This window comes from Dendrobates tinctorius, unplaced genomic scaffold (assembly GCF_039654945.1).
Source record: "Dendrobates tinctorius isolate UK_male_01 unplaced genomic scaffold, ASM3965494v1 ptg000016l, whole genome shotgun sequence".
Lineage (NCBI taxonomy): Eukaryota > Metazoa > Chordata > Amphibia > Anura > Dendrobatidae > Dendrobates > Dendrobates tinctorius.
This window is the reverse complement of record NW_027361684.1, coordinates 28626816-28648518: the sequence shown is the minus strand read 5'-3', so window position 1 is coordinate 28648518 and position 21703 is coordinate 28626816. Positions and strand designations below refer to the sequence as shown.

Here is a 21703-nt window from a genome sequence, read left to right as displayed (position 1 = left end):
AGAAATTTTCAGATTTTACAAGAATGTGAGGTGATGGGGAATATGCCGCTGACCGTCACCCATCATTAACAGTTTGCACTACACTAGCATTCGATTTACAGCTGCTATTCTATTTCAACAACAATGTATGGACATTAAGAACACTAGTTGCCCACAGTACTAACCACTGTCCACTATTTCCGCTGTTACTCTAATATATACTCTTGTTGGGACTTGTGTACAGGAGATATATGCAAATACCCAGTTCAGGGAGAAGACATAAAATCAGCTCCTCTGTTGGCAGAGACTTGTGCCATGTTAAATGGATTCTGTTCTGCTGGTTAAGACTGAACATTGAGAACATCAGACGGAGCCCTGGCCAGGGGGGTTTTGCAAGCAACTAGGAGGAAGTGCTTCACAGAGAAGGGCTGATCGTGACCACCTTGAAAAAAAGGTGAGAGCGAGAAGAGGAAGGACGTGTTTTATCTTCATCAAGTGCCATCAGCGGAGCTGTGTGTCCTAGGGAGAAGAAGACACAGGATACTGTCTCGTTACACTGTCATGGGAGAAGTTTGCAACTACGATTTTGGCAGGAAAGAGTGGAGCCGAAATCCTTACCCTCTACTCCTCTTTGGTCAGACCTCATCAGGAATATTGTGTCCAGTTTTGGGTGCCACATTTTAAAAAAGACGTCAACAAACTGGAGCAAGTTCAGAAAAGAGCGACCAGAATGGTGACCGGTCTGCAAACCCTGTCTTATGAGGAAAGGTCACAGTATTTGGGAATGTTTAGCTTGCAAAAGAGAAGACTGAGAGGAGACTTAATAGTTGTCTACAAATATCTCATGGGCTGTCACATTGTAGAAGGATCATCTTTATTCTCATTTGCACCAGGAAAGACTAGAAGCAATGGGATGAAACTGAATGGGAGGAGACACATTAGATATTAGAAAAAACTTTTTGACAGTTAGGGCGATCAATGAGTGGAACAGGCTGCCACAAGAGGTGGTGAGCTCTCCTTCAATAGAAGTCTTCAAACAGAAGCTGGACAGACATGTGTCTGGGATGATTTAGTGAATCCTGCTTTGAGCAGGAGGTTGGACCAGATGGCCCAGGAGGTCCCTTCCAACTCTATGATTCTATGATTCCTCTGGAGGCAGTATTTGCCCTCCAGCAAGGCAGCAGTGGTTCCATGTGCCAGCTGGAGACTCGCCATCCCCTGCTCACACAGTCGTCGGAGGAGGCAACTCTGCAGCGTTACAGCGAATAGACTCAGGTCGGAAAGTACTGCGCTCAGGCCAACTGCAGGAATCCTGGTGGGAGCGTGCACGCACGCACACACAGTTAGTTTGGCACCAAACTTGACAGGCAGATACAGGCACTTTATTTCACCAGTGTCCAGCAGACTCATCTTCCTGAGCCACCCGTGCCTTATAAAGTCTATAGCAGTAAAGCCGAATCTACCGGAGTATACGGAAGTGTTCCAGTGAGAGGCCCCATCATGCTCACGTGGTTCTTAAAGTGAACATCACGGTATATAAATTGCTCTTGATATGAATTTACCTGCACTTAAGACGTCCTTGAGTTACACAGTTTAATCCAGGACTAAATTGACAACTGTATTCTACCTAGGAGTGTTTCTCCTCGTCCACCATATCTGCCAACTCTGGCTGAGGAGTACTCGTTTACCCACCAATGGGGAGAAGTGGTATAGAGTCATTTTGTTAGGTTCGTGAGTTGCTGTGCTGCATCACCAATAGGCCATCCCTGACATTCATTTGATTGTTCTAGAGTCCCAGGTCAACGCTCGGTGACCGCACTAAGCAGGTGCATGAGTAGGTAGATTATAGCATCGTAGTCTCTACCGAGTGACTGAGTGATGAAGCGCAGTGGTCCTGGTCAGTCGTGACTTGGTGTGTGTGAGTTAACTTGTTTAATGTTTTTGGTTGTTGGAAAAAAATTCTATCTAAATTTGTCAGTAAAAGTTCATCTGGAAAGTTTGGTGGCTGCTTTTCTTGTCCACGGCTTTGCTGTATCCTGGGGGAGCCCACCCCGGTACGCATTCTACAAAAACACAGCAGCTCCGTCCTTTCTATGGTGTCTGCGGATCTACCTCTTGTTCAAATACATAGGGGATGGATCTGTGGTACCTGCCCGCAGTCACTTTAGTTTTGACTGAGCTACTGTGTTTCGGCTGCATCTGAGATCTTCCGGCCATTTCCGATATCAGCTGATCTGGGGTGCCAGGTGTTACACACCCACTGATCAGATATTGCTAGACAATCCTAAATATAGACCATCAATAAAAAAGTAGTGGCCAATCTTTTTAAGCTTCATACATACCGTACTTCATACACTTCATACAATTGTTGCTTTACACTCTGTACTTTTTAATTTCACATGCAGCAGAGAGTAGAGGGGTCCTTGTTCTAGTCAGCCAGGATGGTATTCAGAGACCTCCACTTCACTTTCCTCCTGGAGGTCATCTTCTTGCTTTCCTTTCCTGTCTCGAGAATGGTCTTTTACCAAGAGGACAATTAGAGCCTCCACTATGGTCCCAGAGGGGTAAGGTAGGTTTAAGACATTTTGCTTACATTTTCTCTTTTTTTTCTAGTATATCTTGGTACTACAGTATGTAATCGGTGACTGGAAACTGTTGACATGGAGCAAGGCCGTATGGAGCAAGGCCGTACACACTAGGCTGCTTATGCCTGGGAGTATGCATAGAAGCCGGCTAATCTTCACATGCTCTGGGGAGATCCAAACGTCTGCAGTCACACAGGTTGACTGCAGACTTTGCATTTTAAAATAGACAACCCCTTTATGTGCTGTTTGATTGTATTATTACTCAACTTCCTTAGCTATCAATAGAGAGGGCTAACACAGTTACCTGTAAGGTGAATGCAGCACCTACAAATGAAAAAATAATAGTCACATGACCCAGGTTTTCCAAATAGGTGAGCATCCAAAATATCCTGTTAAAAATCAGACAAAAAAAGGGCTAAATGAGCTTACCACTCGACTGAATGAAATACCATGGATCGATGCGCGGAATCCTCCAGCACCCAATAAGCTAAAAAGGGAGGAAGGGGTATATGAATACGGGCTCTCTATAGTCCAAAATGCGTAAGGTTTATATGGATTTCTTCTCCTTTTCTTATTTTTTTCACTATACTTTTTAAAGAAGTAAGATTTGCCAATAAAATGGAATTTTTCAACTACTAACATTTTTTCCTTCGAATTAATATTTCCTTCCAATTCCCCCCTTTTTCACCTTGTTAAAAATTAGGCTTTATGATTATTATATATGCAACTTCTTCTCTTACCTATAAAATGATGATAGATAGATTAGTTGCTCTCTACCCTCGCAGTGAAAAGTGATCAGTCATGTATAGTCTACCCTCCGTTTATCTTCCGCTGCTTTCTCTGGTGGGATTGGCATTCTGGTCCTTTTGTATCTAAGATGTAAGTTGCAGTGGCCAGTTGCGTAACTTGAAGCTTGTGGCCCCCGGTTCAAAATCTCCAACATGGCCCCAACTCTCACAGGTCTTTATTAATATTTGACTTCACATATGGGCCAAAGGGACCATTTGGGCACCCTAAGCTCCATGGCCCAAGTGTGGCTGTAACCCTTGCACCTACCCCTGGCTGTGGCATACAGAACAGTGGTCAGTGTGACTCATATATCCACAGCACAAGAAAGGCATTGAACGTGTAAGTTGCCAGTATGAAGGGATGCTATCAATTGATTTTTTTTTATCTTAAAAGGAATATCACATTATCTGTAAATTGATTGTTTTGACTCTATTTTAGGGAAAAGTATTTCCAAAACTAAGAAAAAGAAATAGCTCTAACAAGTCTGTAGACTTTGAAGACGTTGTTGAAGAAGTAACCACAGATTATGTCTTCAGGATCATATATGCTGGACACAAGCTTGACAATAGTAAGTAAAGCTGCAACCTGTTTGTTTCTGTAATTGTTCTCGCGGGATAGTAAATACAATCCATTCCTCTTCATTCATGTATAATATTGCTCCTGAGGCCATATTATAAAACTGTACTCTGCGCCATGAATTCTGCCAAGAAAATGTGAGCTGATTACTATAATAAATCTAAATAATAGGTATAATCGCAGATTCTTATTAATACATTGTCCTGTATGATGAAAAATGTAGTAATATCTGCCCTATTCATTCATTTAGAAGAAATAAAATGTTCCTGGTGATAGGATATATCGCAGTATAATTGATTCTGTTTCCAAGGCTAATCTCCAAGCAGCCGCCTGAGCCGGAACAGACAAGCCTTCAATAATGGTTTACGGTAGTCAGTCTTCCCACTGTGTTTATAGCATCTAAGGATTTTCCAATACATTCCCAGTAAAGTGTTTCCAGGAATAATCTCAGACAGTAGTGACCATGCCATCTTATACAACAGCTCACATTTACTGGCATTACATAGATGCATAATACATGTCAGTGGAGTAGATATGTGCGATGCTGGATCCGTGCAAACCACCAGGGCCACGTCCCAACATCTTTTACTTTATGGCCAGACAGGATTAGTCAAGTTAACGAGAACTTCATTATTCCCTTTGTAATTCATAGAATGGAAGACAATTGTTAAATTAAGAAAAACTGTCTGTCACTGATTGGTCATGTATTTGTTATTATTCTGTAGAAAGAGTTTGCTACTGTCTGCTTTACTGTTCCTCAACTTAAAGAAAACCTGCCTTTTCTCCTGACAGATACACTTGCTAAACTTTGGAATTGATTCCCAAGCATTGGGGCATTGCTGATGAAAGATAACTATATACATTATATATACAGTATATATATACACACACTCATTTATGCTGAGCAATACATATATATATATTGCTCAGCATAAATGAGTACACCCCCATTACAAAATTTTCAGTATTGCTTAAATTAGTTTAGCACTTTTATAGTCCACTGTTTAATGAATAATTAGACTTACCTGTGGTCAAGGGTGAGCCTAGCTTCTCTGTTAACTGAGGCAAACTGCAAAATGGCATCCCCCCATAGTAAAATAAGTAAAAATTTGGTAAATCTGGTGTACTCTTTACTAGCCTAACCTGACACACATGTAAAATACATACACTTTTAAATAGGAATATATTTGAAACATCGATCTTTACACTTCTTCAGGGACTCAATGCCCCCTGAGGCGAAGTGATCAGCTTGCTTCATTTTAGGTGCGCCCCTGGCTGGGAAACAGTGCTTACTGTAGCGTTTCTTCCCCAGCGGCCGTCCGTGTGGTACTGATGCGACACACAGTTACCACACGTATTACACACACGGACACAGATATCTCCAATACCGGTTTTTCCGGTACCGGAAATATCAGGATGTGTGAAACCAGCCTAAAGCCACATTCACACATTCAGTATTTTACCTCAGTATTTGTAAGCCAAATCAGGAGTGGGTGAGAAATCCAGAAGTGGTGACGTGTTTCTATTATACTTTTCCTCTGATGAAGTTGCAGTCACAAGATGGCGCTGATAAAAGGTGGAGACGGTGACATTATACACAGGAGCTCTGTATATAATGTCAGTGTACAGGTAATACAGTGATCACCAGTGACATTATACACAGCAGCTCTGTATATAGTGTCAATGTACAGGTAATACAGTGATTCCAGCACGTCCGCTCCGTACACCAATTACACACGTGGCTCTGCTCCGTACACCGAGGACACACGCAACTCCGCTCCGTACACCTCGTACACACACAGGTCCGCTCCATACACCTCGCACACACTGCTCCACTAAGTACACACATGGCTCCACTCTGTAAACCTTGTACACATGCGGCTCTGCTCCATACACCTCGTACACACATGGCTCCACTCTGTAAACCTAGTACACATGCAGCTCCGGTCCATACACCTCGTACTCTTGCTGCTCCGCTCTGTACACCTCGTACGCATGTGGCTCCACTCCGCACATCTCGTACACACGCTGCTCCGCTCCGTACACCTCATAAACACGTGGCTCCGCTCCATACACCTCCTACACACACAGCTCCGCTCCGTATACCAAGTAGACACACGGCTCCGCTCTGTACACCTCGTACATACGCAGCTCCGCTCCGTACACCTTGTACACAAACAGCTCTGCTACATCCATCCTGTAAACCCTCCCTGACCCCACCAGCACCATGACAACCAGCACAGCAGAGTCCTGCACACACCTAGGCGCTTGATCATGTGACCCCTGACTCCTCCCCTCCTGTGACCTCATCAAAGGTCCTGTGCGCACAGAGCAGCCATATATGTGGTGTGCGGCTCTGCAGGTTGCGGTGGGTCTCTCTTGGAGGGCGAGGATGGGGTGCATGGGGGGGGCTTGGTGGCGTATCACTGCAGTGCAGGAAAGGCAGGGATAGCCCCCGTGCCTGCAAGGCAATAGAGTAGTAACTGAACCTGCGTCTCCAACACAAGTTCAGTTACTACAACTGCACAATTTGCCGCCCCCCCTCTTCAGGGAGGCAGCGCCGCCTGAGGCAGAGTGCTCAACTTGCCTCATGGTAGGTGTGCCCCTGCCTGTGGTTGAATTCTTGTTATTACATTAGAATTTTGTAGTCTAAGCTTTAGCTTTAATCCTAAGACTTTCATTGGAGTGTACTCAATTCTTTCAACATGGTTTTGAATGAATTTCTTTTTTGGATGTGCGAAATAACAAATTTTGGTCGCAATCAATGGCCACAATTGTGAGAGTATTTTGTATTATGGTATCCCATAGAAAATGTTGATTCTGAAAGGAAACTAAACCTATCAATGCGTATATATATAGGAAAGGTGTAGTAGCAAAAGGTGAAAATTCAGGGACTTCAGTCAAATGCCATTTAGTTAGGATGTATAAAAAGGCAGCAATTCGAGTAAAAAATAAGTTTTGCTTTTATTGAAAGGGACCTGTCACCAGTTTTTTTTTTTCAATATAAATGAATACCTCCACCTGAATTTACTACCTGTTTTACAGTAGTCTAACAACCTGCATATAAGCCTCTAACCCCATCAGCATATCTCAAAAACACCTTTTATAATCCACATATCCAGCATGGTCCAGTCGATGGACTTTGCCTGTCTAGCTCGGCTCCTCTTCTTTCCACACAATCGCTGTCCTCCTGATGATGACTACATCACCCACAAAGTGACCCCATTCTCATCTGCACTGGCATACTTCTCTCTGCCCTGCTTACGGCAGATCATAATACTGTAATTCTGAAAAATCTATAAAACTTATAAAGGTAATGTGTATAATATGCAAAGGCAGTCAGATGGGGCTACCCTATCTGTTTGGAAACCTTCCTGAGTAATAATGAGCCATGAAACACTAGCCTTATTGCACAGAAGCGTTTCCAAACGAATAGGGTAAGACCATTTGACAGGTTTTGATTATGTCATTGGCATTTGTGACAGCGTGTACACCGCGACAGATATGGATTTCATACTTATATATAGGACTTTCATTCAGGTGAGATGAGGTCTCTTGATTTTAATGGATCCACTTGGTGATACTGATTATTCACTTTAGTAGTTTTATGCACTTTATACACATTATCTTTATCAATATTATATCATTTTCATATTTGCAATGTTATTGTGTGATCAAGTAACATTATACACTGTGAGTGCTAAAATTTAGTTTTATGGATACTTTCTTAAAGCGAACCTATCACCAGGTTTTTCCCATATAAAGTACAGCCACCACCCTTAGGGCCATTTTGCAGCATACTGAAATGCTGTAAAAAAAAGTCCCCAATACAGACTACAGATAAAAAAAAAAATAGCTTTTATAATATTTACAGATGGGACGGTCTGGTCCAATGGATATCTCTGATCTTGATCCTGCGCCTCTTTTCTTCTTTGGATCACCGTCCTCCTTCCTTGCTTCATGTGGATAACGCGTCCTACATCATCCACACAGTGTCCTTCATCGTGCTCCTGTGCAGGCGCATTACTCTGAGCCCTGCCGAGGGCAGAGCATGGTACCGCTATGCGCATGCGCTGGGATAGGCCGATGACCCAGAAGTAAAGCCAACACATGCGCACTACAATACTTTGCGCTGCCCTCGGCAGGGCATAGAGAAATGTGTCTGTGCAGGAGTGTGATGGAGTGGAGGATGCTGTGTGGATGACCTAGGATACGTCATCCACATGAAACAGAGAAGGAGGAGGCTGATCGTAAAAAGAGAGGAGGCGCCAGACCAAGACAAGAGACGCCCATTGCAACAGACCAGACCGCCACGTCTGTAAGTATAATAAAGGATATTTTTTGGGATCTGCAAACTGGATTGGAGACTTTTTTACAGCATTCAAGTATGCTATAAAAAAAAGACCCTAATGGAGGTGACCATACTTTATCTGGGAAAATCTGAGGACAAGTTCCCTTTAAATAGAGAAATCCAAAGGTTAAGGCCATCCTGTCTTTGAGCCTAAAATGCTTGAAATGATATGTAATGGGCACAGATCAGTTACTAAATATTGACTTCCATAATGTTTCTTGATGTGATAACCTGTAGTAAAGGATATCCAAACCGACACCTTTACAGTAATAACCGCAGTCAGCTATGAATGCAAAGTGAAATTCCTTTCCCATAGGCTGCAATCATTTTACAGAAACATTCAATTACTCTGCTGACGGAAGCCGACTGACCTGGCCTACTGCCATCTTACGATATTATTAGGTCTCAAGTGAGAGAAGCAACCTCGACAAGAAACTTCTGTATTCCAGGGAAGGAGCCCACAGGTCAAGGTTAAGTGGGATTTGCACATCAGGAAGTGTCTAGTGCCGATATAATGTACCATCTCCTATAGCCACGGCGGTTAACCCTGTCCTAGTGTATGCTTTCCACGTTGCCTTGTAGGTTGGGATCATGAACAGAATGGAGCTACGGTACTAATGTATGTGTGTCAGGAGTCCCAGTCTTACGTTACGTTTAGCCTTTACAATTTATATGAGGTATGAGAAATTAGATTTAGTGTTCATCTATTAATCCAATATTTTTTTACAACTTGTCTAAAACAAAGGGTTGCATTTTATATGTTTATTTTTAAGAATGGACCATAAATGATGAGGCTAGTGTATATTTATTACATACAAATTACAACTAACATAGTTCTCTGATATACTGCTATAGTGTACATTATATTCACTGGTTACAATAGACCCAATCTTAGACCCCAAATTTTACCATGTTATGAAATAATGTTAATGTTCAAATATTACCTAGTAATATACCCTATATCCCATGTCTCACTTTAGCTTCACCTTTTTTGGAAGCTTTATTTCAAGGGAATCTGTCACCAGAGTTTTTGACATCTAATCTGAGATGAGCATGTTGTAGAGACAGAGAGCCTGATTCCAGTGATGTGTCGCTTACTGGGCTTCTTCTAGATTTGATAAAATCACTGTTTTATCAGCAGGAGATTATCATTAGAGGAAAAGTAAACCTGCTGCCAGGTCGTCTACTGTTCTGTGTAACCCCGCCACCACTACTGATTGGCAGCTTCCTGCCTATACACAATGTACACAAAAGCTGACAATGAGTGATGTGTGTGGAGTTATGCAGAGCTCAGCATTTAGAGCACTGCTAGATCTGCAGCAGAGAAAACAGTGATTTTATAAAAACTGCAGTAAGTAGCCCAGTAAGTGACATTTCTGGACGGGGTCTTTGCCTCTACATCATGATGCTCTCAGATGGGGCAGCAAAAACTTGGTGACAGATTCCATCTAAATGGTGGCAGAATAGTAATGGTGTGGCTCTTTAACCAATATACTATAATGGCCGGATTACATGTGTGAAGCCCCCTCTACACTCCAGACAGGGGATGGCCAACTATGAATGTTCTATGGATGGGGCCAAGTGGTGCATCTGTGGCTGTGGTAATGTGGAAAGTTTACCCCCCCCCCCCCGGTCTACAGATTACCAGGTAGGAGTTGTGACCACTATGACGCTACAGTAAATTGTTGTTGATTGTTGTAAAGTTATTGTGTTACTACAAGTGGTAAAGTCATAGTCGCCATAATAAGGAAACTTTGATTGAAGAAATATGTCATGTTAAACTGATAAACCCTAAAAGACTTGTTCTTTTTTTCCACGTCTTCTTTTCCTTGCCGTTATTTCGTTAAAGCAGTCACTATTAACTACCACCACTTAGCTGCCAGTCGTTCCGTCTCTGTTGATGATGACGAGGAAGAAGAAGATAGGCTTCACGCCATGCTATCCATGATCTCCTCTCGGAACCTCACAGCTCCTAAAATGATGAAAGGTTTTTATCTTTCTTCCCTCCTAAACCTCCCCACGTCTTGCTATGAAGAGGCAATGTTTCCCATTCAAAACACAACTGTGGTGGCATTATCGGGCACACAGAACATAATGTGTCACTGCACAGCCATGATGGTTTCGTCTGCACTGCTAATAATACTGCATTACAAGGCATATCAGTTATTAAAGGGATTATGTTAGCTGGTTTTTGCTATGTAATCTGAGAGCAGCATGATCAAGAGGAAGAGAGCCTGATTCCAGCAATGCATCACTTACTGGACTGCTTGGTGCAGTTTGGATAGAATCCCTGTATTCTCTGTTGTAGATGTAGCAGTGCTCTGAATGCTGAGCTCTGCATAACCCTACCCACACCACTGATTGGCAGTTTCACTTTACATTATCAGCCAGCTGTCAATCAGTGATAGGACGGGTTTACACTGATTATCCTGACTCGTCTGCACATGACACCTAGTGTTCTATAACCTATTGATAATCTCCAGCTGGTAAAACATTGATTATTGAAACTACAGCACACACCCTAATAAGTGTTGTATTCCTGGAATCGGGGTCTCTCCCCATACGTTATGCTGTTCTCAGATTAAATAGCATTATCCTGCTGACAAATTCAGTTTACCAGTTTTACTGTTTTTCTGTGTATATAGGAAAAATATATTGATGTCATCCTGTTTGGGTGTGCCCTTTACCACATATAGTTTATATATATATATCAATGCTCTAAAACTGGTGTAACTGTAAGGCTATGTGCACACGCTGCGGATTGGTCTGCGGAACCGCAGGTAAAATGACCTGCGGATTGGCCTGCGGTTTTCCCTGCTGTTTATCATCTCTACAATGGAGGAGATGGTAAACCGCAGCGGAATCCACAGAAAAGTGACATGTCAATTCTTTCTGCGGATTCAAAACCGCAGCTTTTCCACAGTTAAAAATCTGCAGCATGTGCACAGCAGAATGTAAATCCCATAGGATAACATGCTACTGTACACTGTCTGCAGAACTGCTGCAGTTCTGCTGCGGCCAAAACCGCAGCGGAACCGCAGCTTGTGCACATAGCCTTAGGGTGTTACTTACCTTGTGCTGATTCTAAGTTGGAGCATATATTGTTATTGTATCCAAGAGCTGCATTCATAATGCTGCTGGTTATTGTTGGAACCAGTCCAGTGAATATCCTATGAAAAGGGACAACCATCGATTGGCTGAACCTATTAAAATGCATTACATTTTGAGTTAGTTAATTTTTACTAGGTCACTGTAAAGCATCGGGTATTAACACTACCCTGAAATCATCAGAGCACGCCGTGAGAGAACGCCTGCGGATTTCTGTTCTGAAGCATGTAGAATTATAAAGTGATAGTCCTAGGGGAAAATGTGTGTGGCACGTATTGCGGAAACACACTGACATGTGCGCAGATCCATATATTTTAATAGGTCTATGTGTGTAAGGCCTCTTTCACACTTCCGTTTTTGACAATCAGTCAAGATCCGCCAATTTTGAAAAAAAACCGGATCCGCTATTTTTTTTTTTCTCCCTCTCCCTCCCTCTCTCTCTCTCCTCCCCCGGCCAGCGATTCCTTTAAATTTCCTCATTTTCAGGATCCGTCTAAAAACGGATCCTGTGCCATCCGTTCACATCAGTTGAGAACGGATCCGCTTGTCCGCCTTTTTGGCGGATTGTAACTGATGCAAATAACTGAAGTGTGAAAGAGGCCTAAGTGTCTCCGGTACATGTGGAAACTGTCACTAAACGTACCGGAGACACGGACGTGTGAAGGAGGCCTAAGGGTGCGCGCTCCTGGCTGGATCTGATACACTGTTTGTCAGTGCGTGAGAAGGTTACCTGTCTTCGACCCAGTGCTCCGACTCTGCCAGCTCTTGGCTGTTGGCACACAGGTCCCTGCCTATCAACCTGGTTCCTGTGTGTTCAGTGACATCGGCACTTCTTATATATTTCTGGATTCAAATGAGATTTATTGTACTAACAGAAAATGTGCAATCTGCATTTAAACAAAATTTGACCGGTGCAAAAGTATGGGCACCCTTATCATTTTCTTGATTTGAACACTCCTAACTACTTTTTACTGACTTCCTGAAGCACTAAATTGGTTTTGTAACCTCATTGAGCTTTGAACTTCATAGCCAGGTGTATCAAATCATGAGAAAAGGTATTTAAGGTGGCCACTTGCAAGTAGTTCTCCTATTTGATTCTCTTATGAAGAGTGGCATCATGGGCTCTTCAAAACAACTCTGAAATGATCTGAAAACAAAGATTATTCAACATAGCTTTTCAGGGGAAGGATACAAAAAGTTGTCTCAGAGAATTAACCTGTCAGATTCCACTGTGAGGAACATATTAAGGAAATGGAAGAACACAGGTACAGTTCTTGTTAAGCCCAGAAGTGGCAGGCCAAGAAAAATATCAGAAAGGCAGAGAAGAAGAATGGTGAGAATAGTCAAGGACAATCCACAGACCACCTCCAAAGACCTGCAGCATCATCTTGCTGCAGATGGTGTCACTGTGCATCGGTCAACAATACAGCGCACTTTGCACAAGGAGAAGCTGTATGGGAGAGTGATGCAAAAGAAGCCGTTTCTGCAAGCACGCCACAAACAGAGTCGCCTGAGGTATGCAAAAGCACATTTGGTCAAGTCAGTTACATTTTGGAAGAAGGTCCTGTGGACTGATGAAACAAAGATTGAGTTGTTTGGTCATACAAAAAGCCGTTATGCATGGAGGCTAAAAAACACAGCATTCCAAGAAAAACACTTGCTACCCACAGTAAAATTTGGTGGAGGTTCCATCATGCTTTGGGGCTGTGTGGCCAATGCCGGCACCGGGAATCTTGTTAAAGTTGAGGGTTGCATGGATTCAACTGAGTATCAGCAGATTCTTGACAATAATGTGCAAGAATCAGTGACGAAGTTGAAGTTACGCAGGGGATGGATATTTCAGCAAGACAATGATCCAAAACACCGCTCCAAATCTACTCAGGCATTCATGCAGAGGAACAATTATAATGTTCTGGAATGGCCATCCCAGTCCCCAGACCTGAATATCATTGAACATCTGTGGGATGATTTGAAGCGGGCAGTCCATGCTCGGCGACCATCAAACTTAACTGAACTGGAATTGTTTTGTAAACAGGAATGGTCACAAATACCTTCATCCAGGATCCAGGAACTCATTAATAGCTACAGGAAGCGACTAGAGGCTGTGATTTTTGCAAAAGGAGGATCTACGAAATATTAATGTCACTTTTATGTTGAGGTGCCCATACTTTTGCACCGGTCAAATTTTGTTTAAATGCAGATTGCACATTTTCTGTTAGTACAATAAACCTCATTTAAATCCAGAAATATAACTGAGTCCATCAGTTATTAGATATATGAAACTGAAATTGCTGTTGCAAAAACCAAAATTGTTATAAAGAAAAAAGGTTAACATTAATAAGGGTGCCCAAACTTTAACATATGACTGTATGTGTCCATATGTAAAAGACGTCTTATGAGCATAGCCACAGTGCCAAGACACCGGCGGAGTTGCTGAAGTTGTGTTCTCCGAGGCAAAGCCGATTTGGGGGGGGGGGGGAAACAGTCTCTTTTTTTTTTTAAAGATCTTGCCGTTGTTTTTCGTGGTGTATTTTTCTGTAATTTAAACTGTGAAAGTTACTTCTTACCGCTTCAGTTTCCAAACCATAATGCGGTTAAAAGAAGTAAAAAAAAAAAAAGACAGAACATGTGCACAGCAGTGTCATTTTTACACTTTTGGTGGTGGCTTTACAGCACCTGACATAAGCTCCATGTGCAGATACTCTTAGGGTTAGTCATAGTCTTAAAGGTAAAACTCAACTTTAAATATACCGTAGATAGCACTACACGAACACATGTATATCAGAAGTGAGGTTTCCATTTGTTTTTCTAGTAGCAGGAATTTTTAATTGATAAAAAATGCAATTTGCACTGGACGGGCAGACTAAACCAACCGGTGTTTGACGTTGTTACCTCTATTTTGTGGTTCTTATCAAGAGCTTTACGATTTAAACAGAATGCCATGAAAAATAAACCCATAGCAGTGATGATATAATCTAATGAACGTGCTCTTTCTGTTGTATGCAGTAATGGAAGCAATACCTGGAATATTTGCGATGCAAACATTGTGTCCTGCCTCCCGATAATGACATCACTGTTGTTACAGGGTTTGCTTGCCCTTGTCTGCTGGTGTTTGCAACATGCTCGACCTTTGCATGTGGCCAATTTTGCAGCTATCCAAACAATTGATGAATGGCACAAAATAATGAGGATGCTGTTCACTTATAATTCTTCAACGACTCCGGTACCTTTCATCTGGATCTTTAGGTTCTGTGGGGTTCTGATTTTCCATTTTGTAATCTTTTTATTTCTATAAATAATTTCATCTTTTCCATGTGAATATTATTTTTTTATCGTGATTTTTTTTTATTTGGGCCCGTGAAAAATATCTTAATTAATGGTAATATTTTAATCCAAACAATCGTGGCAAACGCGGGGGCAATCTACTACTTTTATACATTTTATTGCTATAGAATAAAATGCAATACAATTTTGGCCATCCAGCTCCCTCCCTGAAGAATTAAGGTGAAGAGCATTTTTTCATTACAATTTGGCTTTCCTTAGCAGTTTTTATTCATATATTTCTTTTTATACATGTTGGCATGTTCTTGTATTGCTGTGAATTTATTTTACCTACGTACACAATTCCCCTTCCCCTCTGACAAAAAAAAAAGTAATACCTGCCAGTGGTGAATTTTGATTTTTTTAGAGGTTTTCTAACAACCAAAATTTTTCAAAGTATAATAATACAGTAATTAATTTTGTAATACTGGCACAGCTTAAGGCACAAAGGGTGAAGGGGTGACTTCTTTTCTTCCTACATCTATATATTGCTTTTGCTCTCCATGGTCGATGCCGGTAACCAAATCTTCTCATTGCACCCTGATTTAATGCATGAACCACCTACATCCCCCCCCTTATTGTCATGTTTCTTCTGCACATGTGCTGATTTTGATTTTTATCATTTGCTTGTCGTTAGGTCTGAAATCTAGATCTCTTACCATGGCCTCCTTCCTGAAACAAATGGCCTCTTTCTATTTGTACATGATGCTATTATTTCCCCCACCTATGGTGGCAAAATGTTTGGTGATATGGTTTATGTTGGTGACTTAGTTCATCTCATGGGGAGAGCTGAAAGGCCTTTATTATTAAAAATATGTTTTATATATGTAAATGTGTCAAAAAATAAGTGTTCTCATTGCGTTAATGACTATGGTTACATTATATCTCATTACTCACTCACAACATGCCAAATAGATTGACAAACTTAAAGTACACATTAAGTAACCCCCAAAACAAATGCAAATAGCGTTAGTGTAAATCGTTTAAAATTGGATACAAAATATTGGCTTGGTACATGCCTACCAACTTTTGGTTTTAGGGTGGGTGCTCTGTGCCTCTATCTAAGATGGTGTAAGGTGGCCATAAAGGCAAGATAGCTGTTGGCTTGTTCAACCAGCAACTAACTCTTCTGATATAGCCATAAACTTGTGTTCTTAGCTTGTAAATGTTTACTTAAATGGGAAGGAGACAGAAATAAGCGTCTGCCCAACGCCTCGGGCATGTTAACATCCAACATCTGCTACCCTCTTACCATACCCTTCGATCACGAGTCAGGAGGAACCATGCATATGAGTTTGACTGCCAATCCGGACAAGTTCTCAAGTATATGACCAGCAGAAAGAAGTTTTTGAAATTTATAAAGATTTATAAAAATTGGATTTAATAAAGTAAGACTATAATCATGTCTTCAGTTCTCCCCGCCATGCTAGTGGTCACTGACTGACATTTGCTAATAGGGCATATGGACAGGAGTTGTCTTTATCAGACTACCCCTTTTAATACATCATGAAAATATCACTGAATAGTAGAAAACTGTTACTCAGCTAAGTGCACAACCATTTACAGTCCTACTTCTTAGGATCACTCCTTCCACCCACCCAAAAAACGACACTGTTCTCTCGGCAACACTCACGTATTACGATACAGTGCGGCTTAGTCACTTTCGCCTGGGCTGAACAGAGAGATGACTTAATGACAGTTACAAATGGCAGATACATCATTACTGAATGTAATCTCGTGTTCAATAACCAAGAGCGTTTCTGAGCATTACTTGTATTGGTTCACTCTGTCCTCTGATTGATTGATATGTCTCTCCAGACTCCGGAGACGTAATAGAGATGCAAGGATTTGGTGCTAATCTTTTGCCCTGGCAGCTTAATGAGTATTGCAGTCAGGGATCATCGTGTCTGTCCTGCTCCACTGGAAGCTCTCCGTATGATATTTCCAGCTGCTGTACCTGTGTCCATGACAGGTAAGCCCCGTCCTTATTACTTGATATTTATTATGGTTTTTGTTTGGATTATCATTGGATACATTTATGAATTTAGGATGTCACAGATATTATATAGCCGACATTTTTGGAAACATTTTTTTTACCAAACCAGACACACCTGTCCAAATGCTTTCTACTGGGGCCACATCAGACAGACCCAGATGATTTCCTCCAAGCTGTAGTGGAAGTCCATGCTCAAGTTAAAAAAAAATCTCTCACTTTTCCATTTTCAGCTTCCTGAGCCCACAATAAGATAAACCAAAGATTTCTACAGTCATAGAAAGGCGACAGCCCATGATCCCTTGCATGAAACCCACCTGCTTGCTCCTCACCAACAACTAGGAGGCCAGCGTCACAGTTGCAGAAACAATTAAAGTTGATTACACAGGACTAAAAGTTGTTTAGTTTTCTGCTTTGTGTTACTTTAAAAAATTAAAGGTCATAATGTAACTATTCCTTATTTCCTTTGTAAGCAGTATGGCATTAGTCTCAGTAACGGGCTACAACTTCATTACGGCTCAGGTTCCCCTTTCTTGTATGGAAGAATAGCACCTGATATAGCCCGTACTTAATAGGGTTTTCCAAGATGTGTAAAAAGAAAAATAAAAGTGTTCAAAAAGTGATTCCTATGCTTAATCAAACAACACTATTTTTTTCTAAAGAAATTAATGATTGCATTGACAGTATCCGTTTGTCTACATCCTCCTACGTCTTTCAATGGGTATTCATAAACTACAGTTCCTATGAATAATTGCTAGCTCTAAACTATTACCTAGCCCCCCTCTCTGAATAGTACAGCCCCCTGCATCATCATCTCATCACCTGTGACACAACTGCATCAACTCCCGTAAACAGGAGCACTCGTTCAACCAAGTCCTCCTGTGTCCTGTTTGAGAGCGCCGCCGCTAAACATGTCTTGTGGTGGCTTATCTCCAAGAGAACAAATGAATCATCAGTCCGTAATTGAACAGAACAAACCAGGTCATTATCTCCTCCGACAGTAAATTGTCCTTGGCTTCCATATACATTAGAGTGCTGGCCGAACCCGATCATATCAATGGATTTGGCCAACATTAGTCTAATGTGTTATGGGGCACTTTAGTCTAATTAGTTTGCATGAATTCGAGCCGGAGGCAACATTTGGGAACACTCTTTCATGATCCCAGAAGACCAAGACACCCATATAAGAATGTCTTTAGTGACAGGCTATATACTGGGCTGTCTTTTTTGCCACTTGACTGGTATACAGGACATCACTAGAGCTGAAGTTACCAGTTCATCAAGCACCATGTTAGTGGCTGTTTTTTTTCTAACAGGCACTATTTTAGCTGTAATTTACAGAGTTGCTGGAAATATCATTTGCAGGGCCATGGGAGTAAAAAATATATATTTGAAAAACCTCTTTAAAGGGAATGTCTGGGACTTAAAAAAAGGTATGTAGTTGCAAACAAAGGCAACTACCTACCTGTTGTATCCGGCAACTGTCATTGACTGCTCCTGCCAGAGATTAAGCTACCCCCTGTCAACAGAGCAGCAGTTTCTCTTCCTATCTAGCATTGTGTTAAAACTGAGCTTTTAGATGGCGTCCAGTTTTTCCATGGGCCCATAGACCTGTATTGCCAATAGTGATCAATATCAGACATGTCTCTGTGAGAAGTCCCACGCCTTGCCCCCAATTAGGGGAAAACGAAGACCGGACCTGTCCCTGTGCTCTGTTACAGCATGTCATTTAAAACCAGAAAAAAAATATTAAATTTATGAAGTTAACTATATTATATATGTGCAATGTTGTAAATTACTATTCCCATGTGGAGTTTAATTTTAAGAATAATTATCATAAGTAAATTCCAAAGAAAAAGGTCACATTCCTGGTCGTTAGTAATCATTTTCATCTGTTTAATATCACTTCAAGGATTTATTTGCTCCAAGTGCTGTGAATCTTGCTGTAGTTTACTTCATATGTTAGAAATAGAAGAACAACAAATCTTTTCTCTAGGACGACAGATAAAAGGGAAGCATTGACACGGGGTATATATAAATTAACTTTGTTAGTGATTGTCAGACATCTTAAAGGGATTGTCCAGGACCAACACATTGATGACCTTTGCCCCAAATGATCTCATGATCTATTCTATGGATACGTCATCGATAGGTCTGTCCCGGACCACTCCTTTTGCAGAATTATAGGACTTGATATCATCAATACAGTTTTTTGCCCCTATTGCCTCTAAAACATCCAGATGTAAGTAACCCTTTGTGTGTACGTAGTTGGTAATGATGAGCGAGTATGCTCGTTGTTCAGGTTTTCCCGAGCATGCTCGGGTGTCATCCGAGTATTTTAGCGTGCTCGGAGATTTACTTTTTGTCGACGCAGCTGAATGATTTGTGACTGCTGGACAGCCTGAATACATTTGGGTATTCCCTACCAAACAGGCAACCCCCACATGTATTCAGTCTGTCCAACAGCCACAAATCATGCAGCTGCGACCACAAACACTAAATCTCCGAGCACGCTAAAATACTCGGGAGATCACCCGAGCATGCTCGGGAAAACCCGAGTATACTCGCTGTTGGTATATCATATACGGCTCATTTTTCAATTTTTCTTTTTTTTTCCCCACAGAACGCCACTAAAATTATTGTGTGAAAACATGAAAAGACAGATTGTTTCCAGAGCTTTCTATGGATGTAAGTCAATATCCTTTTTCCCTCATACACCTTTCCATGAACGTAGGGTGACGCTCATGCCATGAGTATTATGGCGGTCTGACCCCTATCTTTGTCTTGCTTTGCTTCGTTGTTTGCCTCACATTGCCTGCTGCATGGTGAAATTTCCAATTAACCATGCACTAATCAATAACTTAACGATGAGTATGTAAAACAATCAGTGAAGAAAAGAGTAGTCAAGCCGTTTGAAACTGGAGTCCATCAGAAGTCGACAGAATGAAGTCCACGCACTGTGTGCATTTGTGTCAGCCCTGTCTTAAAAAGTAATTGTTGTTTTAATTTTTATGTCATAAATCAATAGTACATTTGAAAATAAGCAACTTTGCTATATATCTTATCAGAGAAATCTGCTTCTTTCTCCTCCAGGACTGATATTTCACTGTCAATTCGTGGGTAAAATCTGTTTTCAGTGAAGTCAGATTTTCCCTTTACAGAGATAGGACATGACAGTTGGTGCTCATAGAGTTCTATGAAGAGAGGAGGGAGGAGCTACAGCCAGACACATTCTTTTGCACGTTCTGAAAACAACAGATACAATTTTTTTCAACTATAGATTTAAAGTGTAAAAAAAAGTGTCATTTCAGGAGAACTGAATACAGTGAATACGCCACTCGGGACCGGAGCGTTCAGCTTCATAGAAATACATGCAGCCGCACACTCCAGTCTCGAGTGTCGGCGGCAGTGTCGGGTATTGATGCGAGAGACTCGTGTGAGTTTCTCGCATCACACTCGCAAGTGTGACCTGGGCCTTAAAGATCAGTCCTGGAGGAGAAAGAATCAGGTTTTTCTGATGAGATATATTACAAAGTTGCTTATTTTTAATTTATGGAACAAAAATGAAAAGACGATTACGTTTTAAGATTACAATGGTAATTGGAGAGAAGAAAATAATTAATTAGATGACGGACGCCCAAGGACTCATTCACAGATCGTGATAGCAGATACAAAACATATGTGCAGCATGCATGTGTGTATGAGGCCTAAGACTTACACACTGTAGTCTATGCTGCTGTGCACATGTCTGTTTTCTTCCAGCAGCACGGATCAAAAGGGACAATACAAGTCTAGGGGTCCATGAGACACACGTACAGCACACAGATGGCATTTTTAACATTGCAAAGTGTAGGAGAAAATTTAGAATTAGTTGGAAATTAGTATTTATTTTTTTCTTTCTCTGAGAAACACTGATGGTAAAAACAGACACACGGACCAAACACTGATGACACGGTACAATTTTTTTCACGTATGCGTTTAAATATGGACGTGTGAACGAGGCCTACGTGTGTGAATGGTGATAGTCTGGGACTGCAGCGGCGATGACCCTTGGGCAGACTGACGCTGAGTTTGGAATCTGCACCACAAATCTGCAGCAAATCTGGAGCATCCATTTGATTACCACCATCTTGAGAACGTTGCAGGATATTTTTATGCTACTAGACATATTATTAGGGCTCATACCCATTTGCAAGAAAAAAACGGTCCGCAAAAAACGGACAAAAACTATGCGAGTATAATGCGATTTTTCCACGTAACATCCATATGACATGCATATGCAGTCCGTATGCAATGCGATTTTAACATGAGGTTTTACAGTTGTGGCCAAAAGTATTGACACCCCTGCAATTCTGTCAGATAATACTCAGTTTCTTCCTGAAAATGATTGCAAACACAAATTCTTTGGTATTATTATCTTCATTTAATTTGTCTTAAATGAAAAAACACAAAAGAGAATGAAGCAAAAAGCAAAACATTGATCATTTCACACAAAACTCCAAAAATGGGCCAGACAAACGTATTGGCACCCTCAGCCTAATACTTAGTTTCACAACCCTTAGCCAAAATAACTGCGACCAACCGCTTCCGGTAACCATCAATGAGTTTCTTACAATGCTCTGCTGGAATTTTAGACCATTCTTCTTTGGCAAACTGCTCCAGGTCCCTGATATTTGAAGGGTGCCTTTTCCAAACTGCCATTTTTAGATCTCTCCACAGGTGTTCTATGGGATTCAGGTCTGGGCTCATTGCTGGCCACCTTAGAAGTCTCCAGTGCTTTCTCTCAAACCATTTTCTAGTGCTTTTTGAAGTGTGTTTTGGGTCATTGTCCTGCTGGAAGACCCATGACCTCTGAGGGAGACCCAGCTTTCTCACACTGGGCCCTACATTATGCTGCAAAATTTGTTGGTAGTCTTCAGACTTCATAATGCCATGCACACGGTCAAGCAGTCCAGTGCCAGAGGCAGCAAAGCAACCCCAAAACATCAGGGAACCTCCGCC

General features: G+C 41.5%; 1 protein-coding gene across 2 annotated transcripts in view; it reads left to right on the top strand.

Annotated features, from left to right (window-relative positions):
- The window catches only part of SGSM2 (small G protein signaling modulator 2), a 507471-nt gene that overhangs the window by 436121 nt on the left and 49647 nt on the right, over positions 1-21703 (top strand). The window contains exons 10-14 of one of the 2 annotated variants that reach the window (XM_073565605.1): positions 2385-2548; positions 3792-3921; positions 10133-10267; positions 16528-16681; positions 19326-19390. In XM_073565605.1, the coding sequence (XP_073421706.1) occupies positions 2385-2548; positions 3792-3921; positions 10133-10267; positions 16528-16681; positions 19326-19390 (648 nt within the window). The remainder of the gene's footprint in view (positions 1-2384; positions 2549-3791; positions 3922-10132; positions 10268-16527; positions 16682-19325; positions 19391-21703) is intronic. The other variant, XM_073565606.1, reaches the window with a different exon arrangement.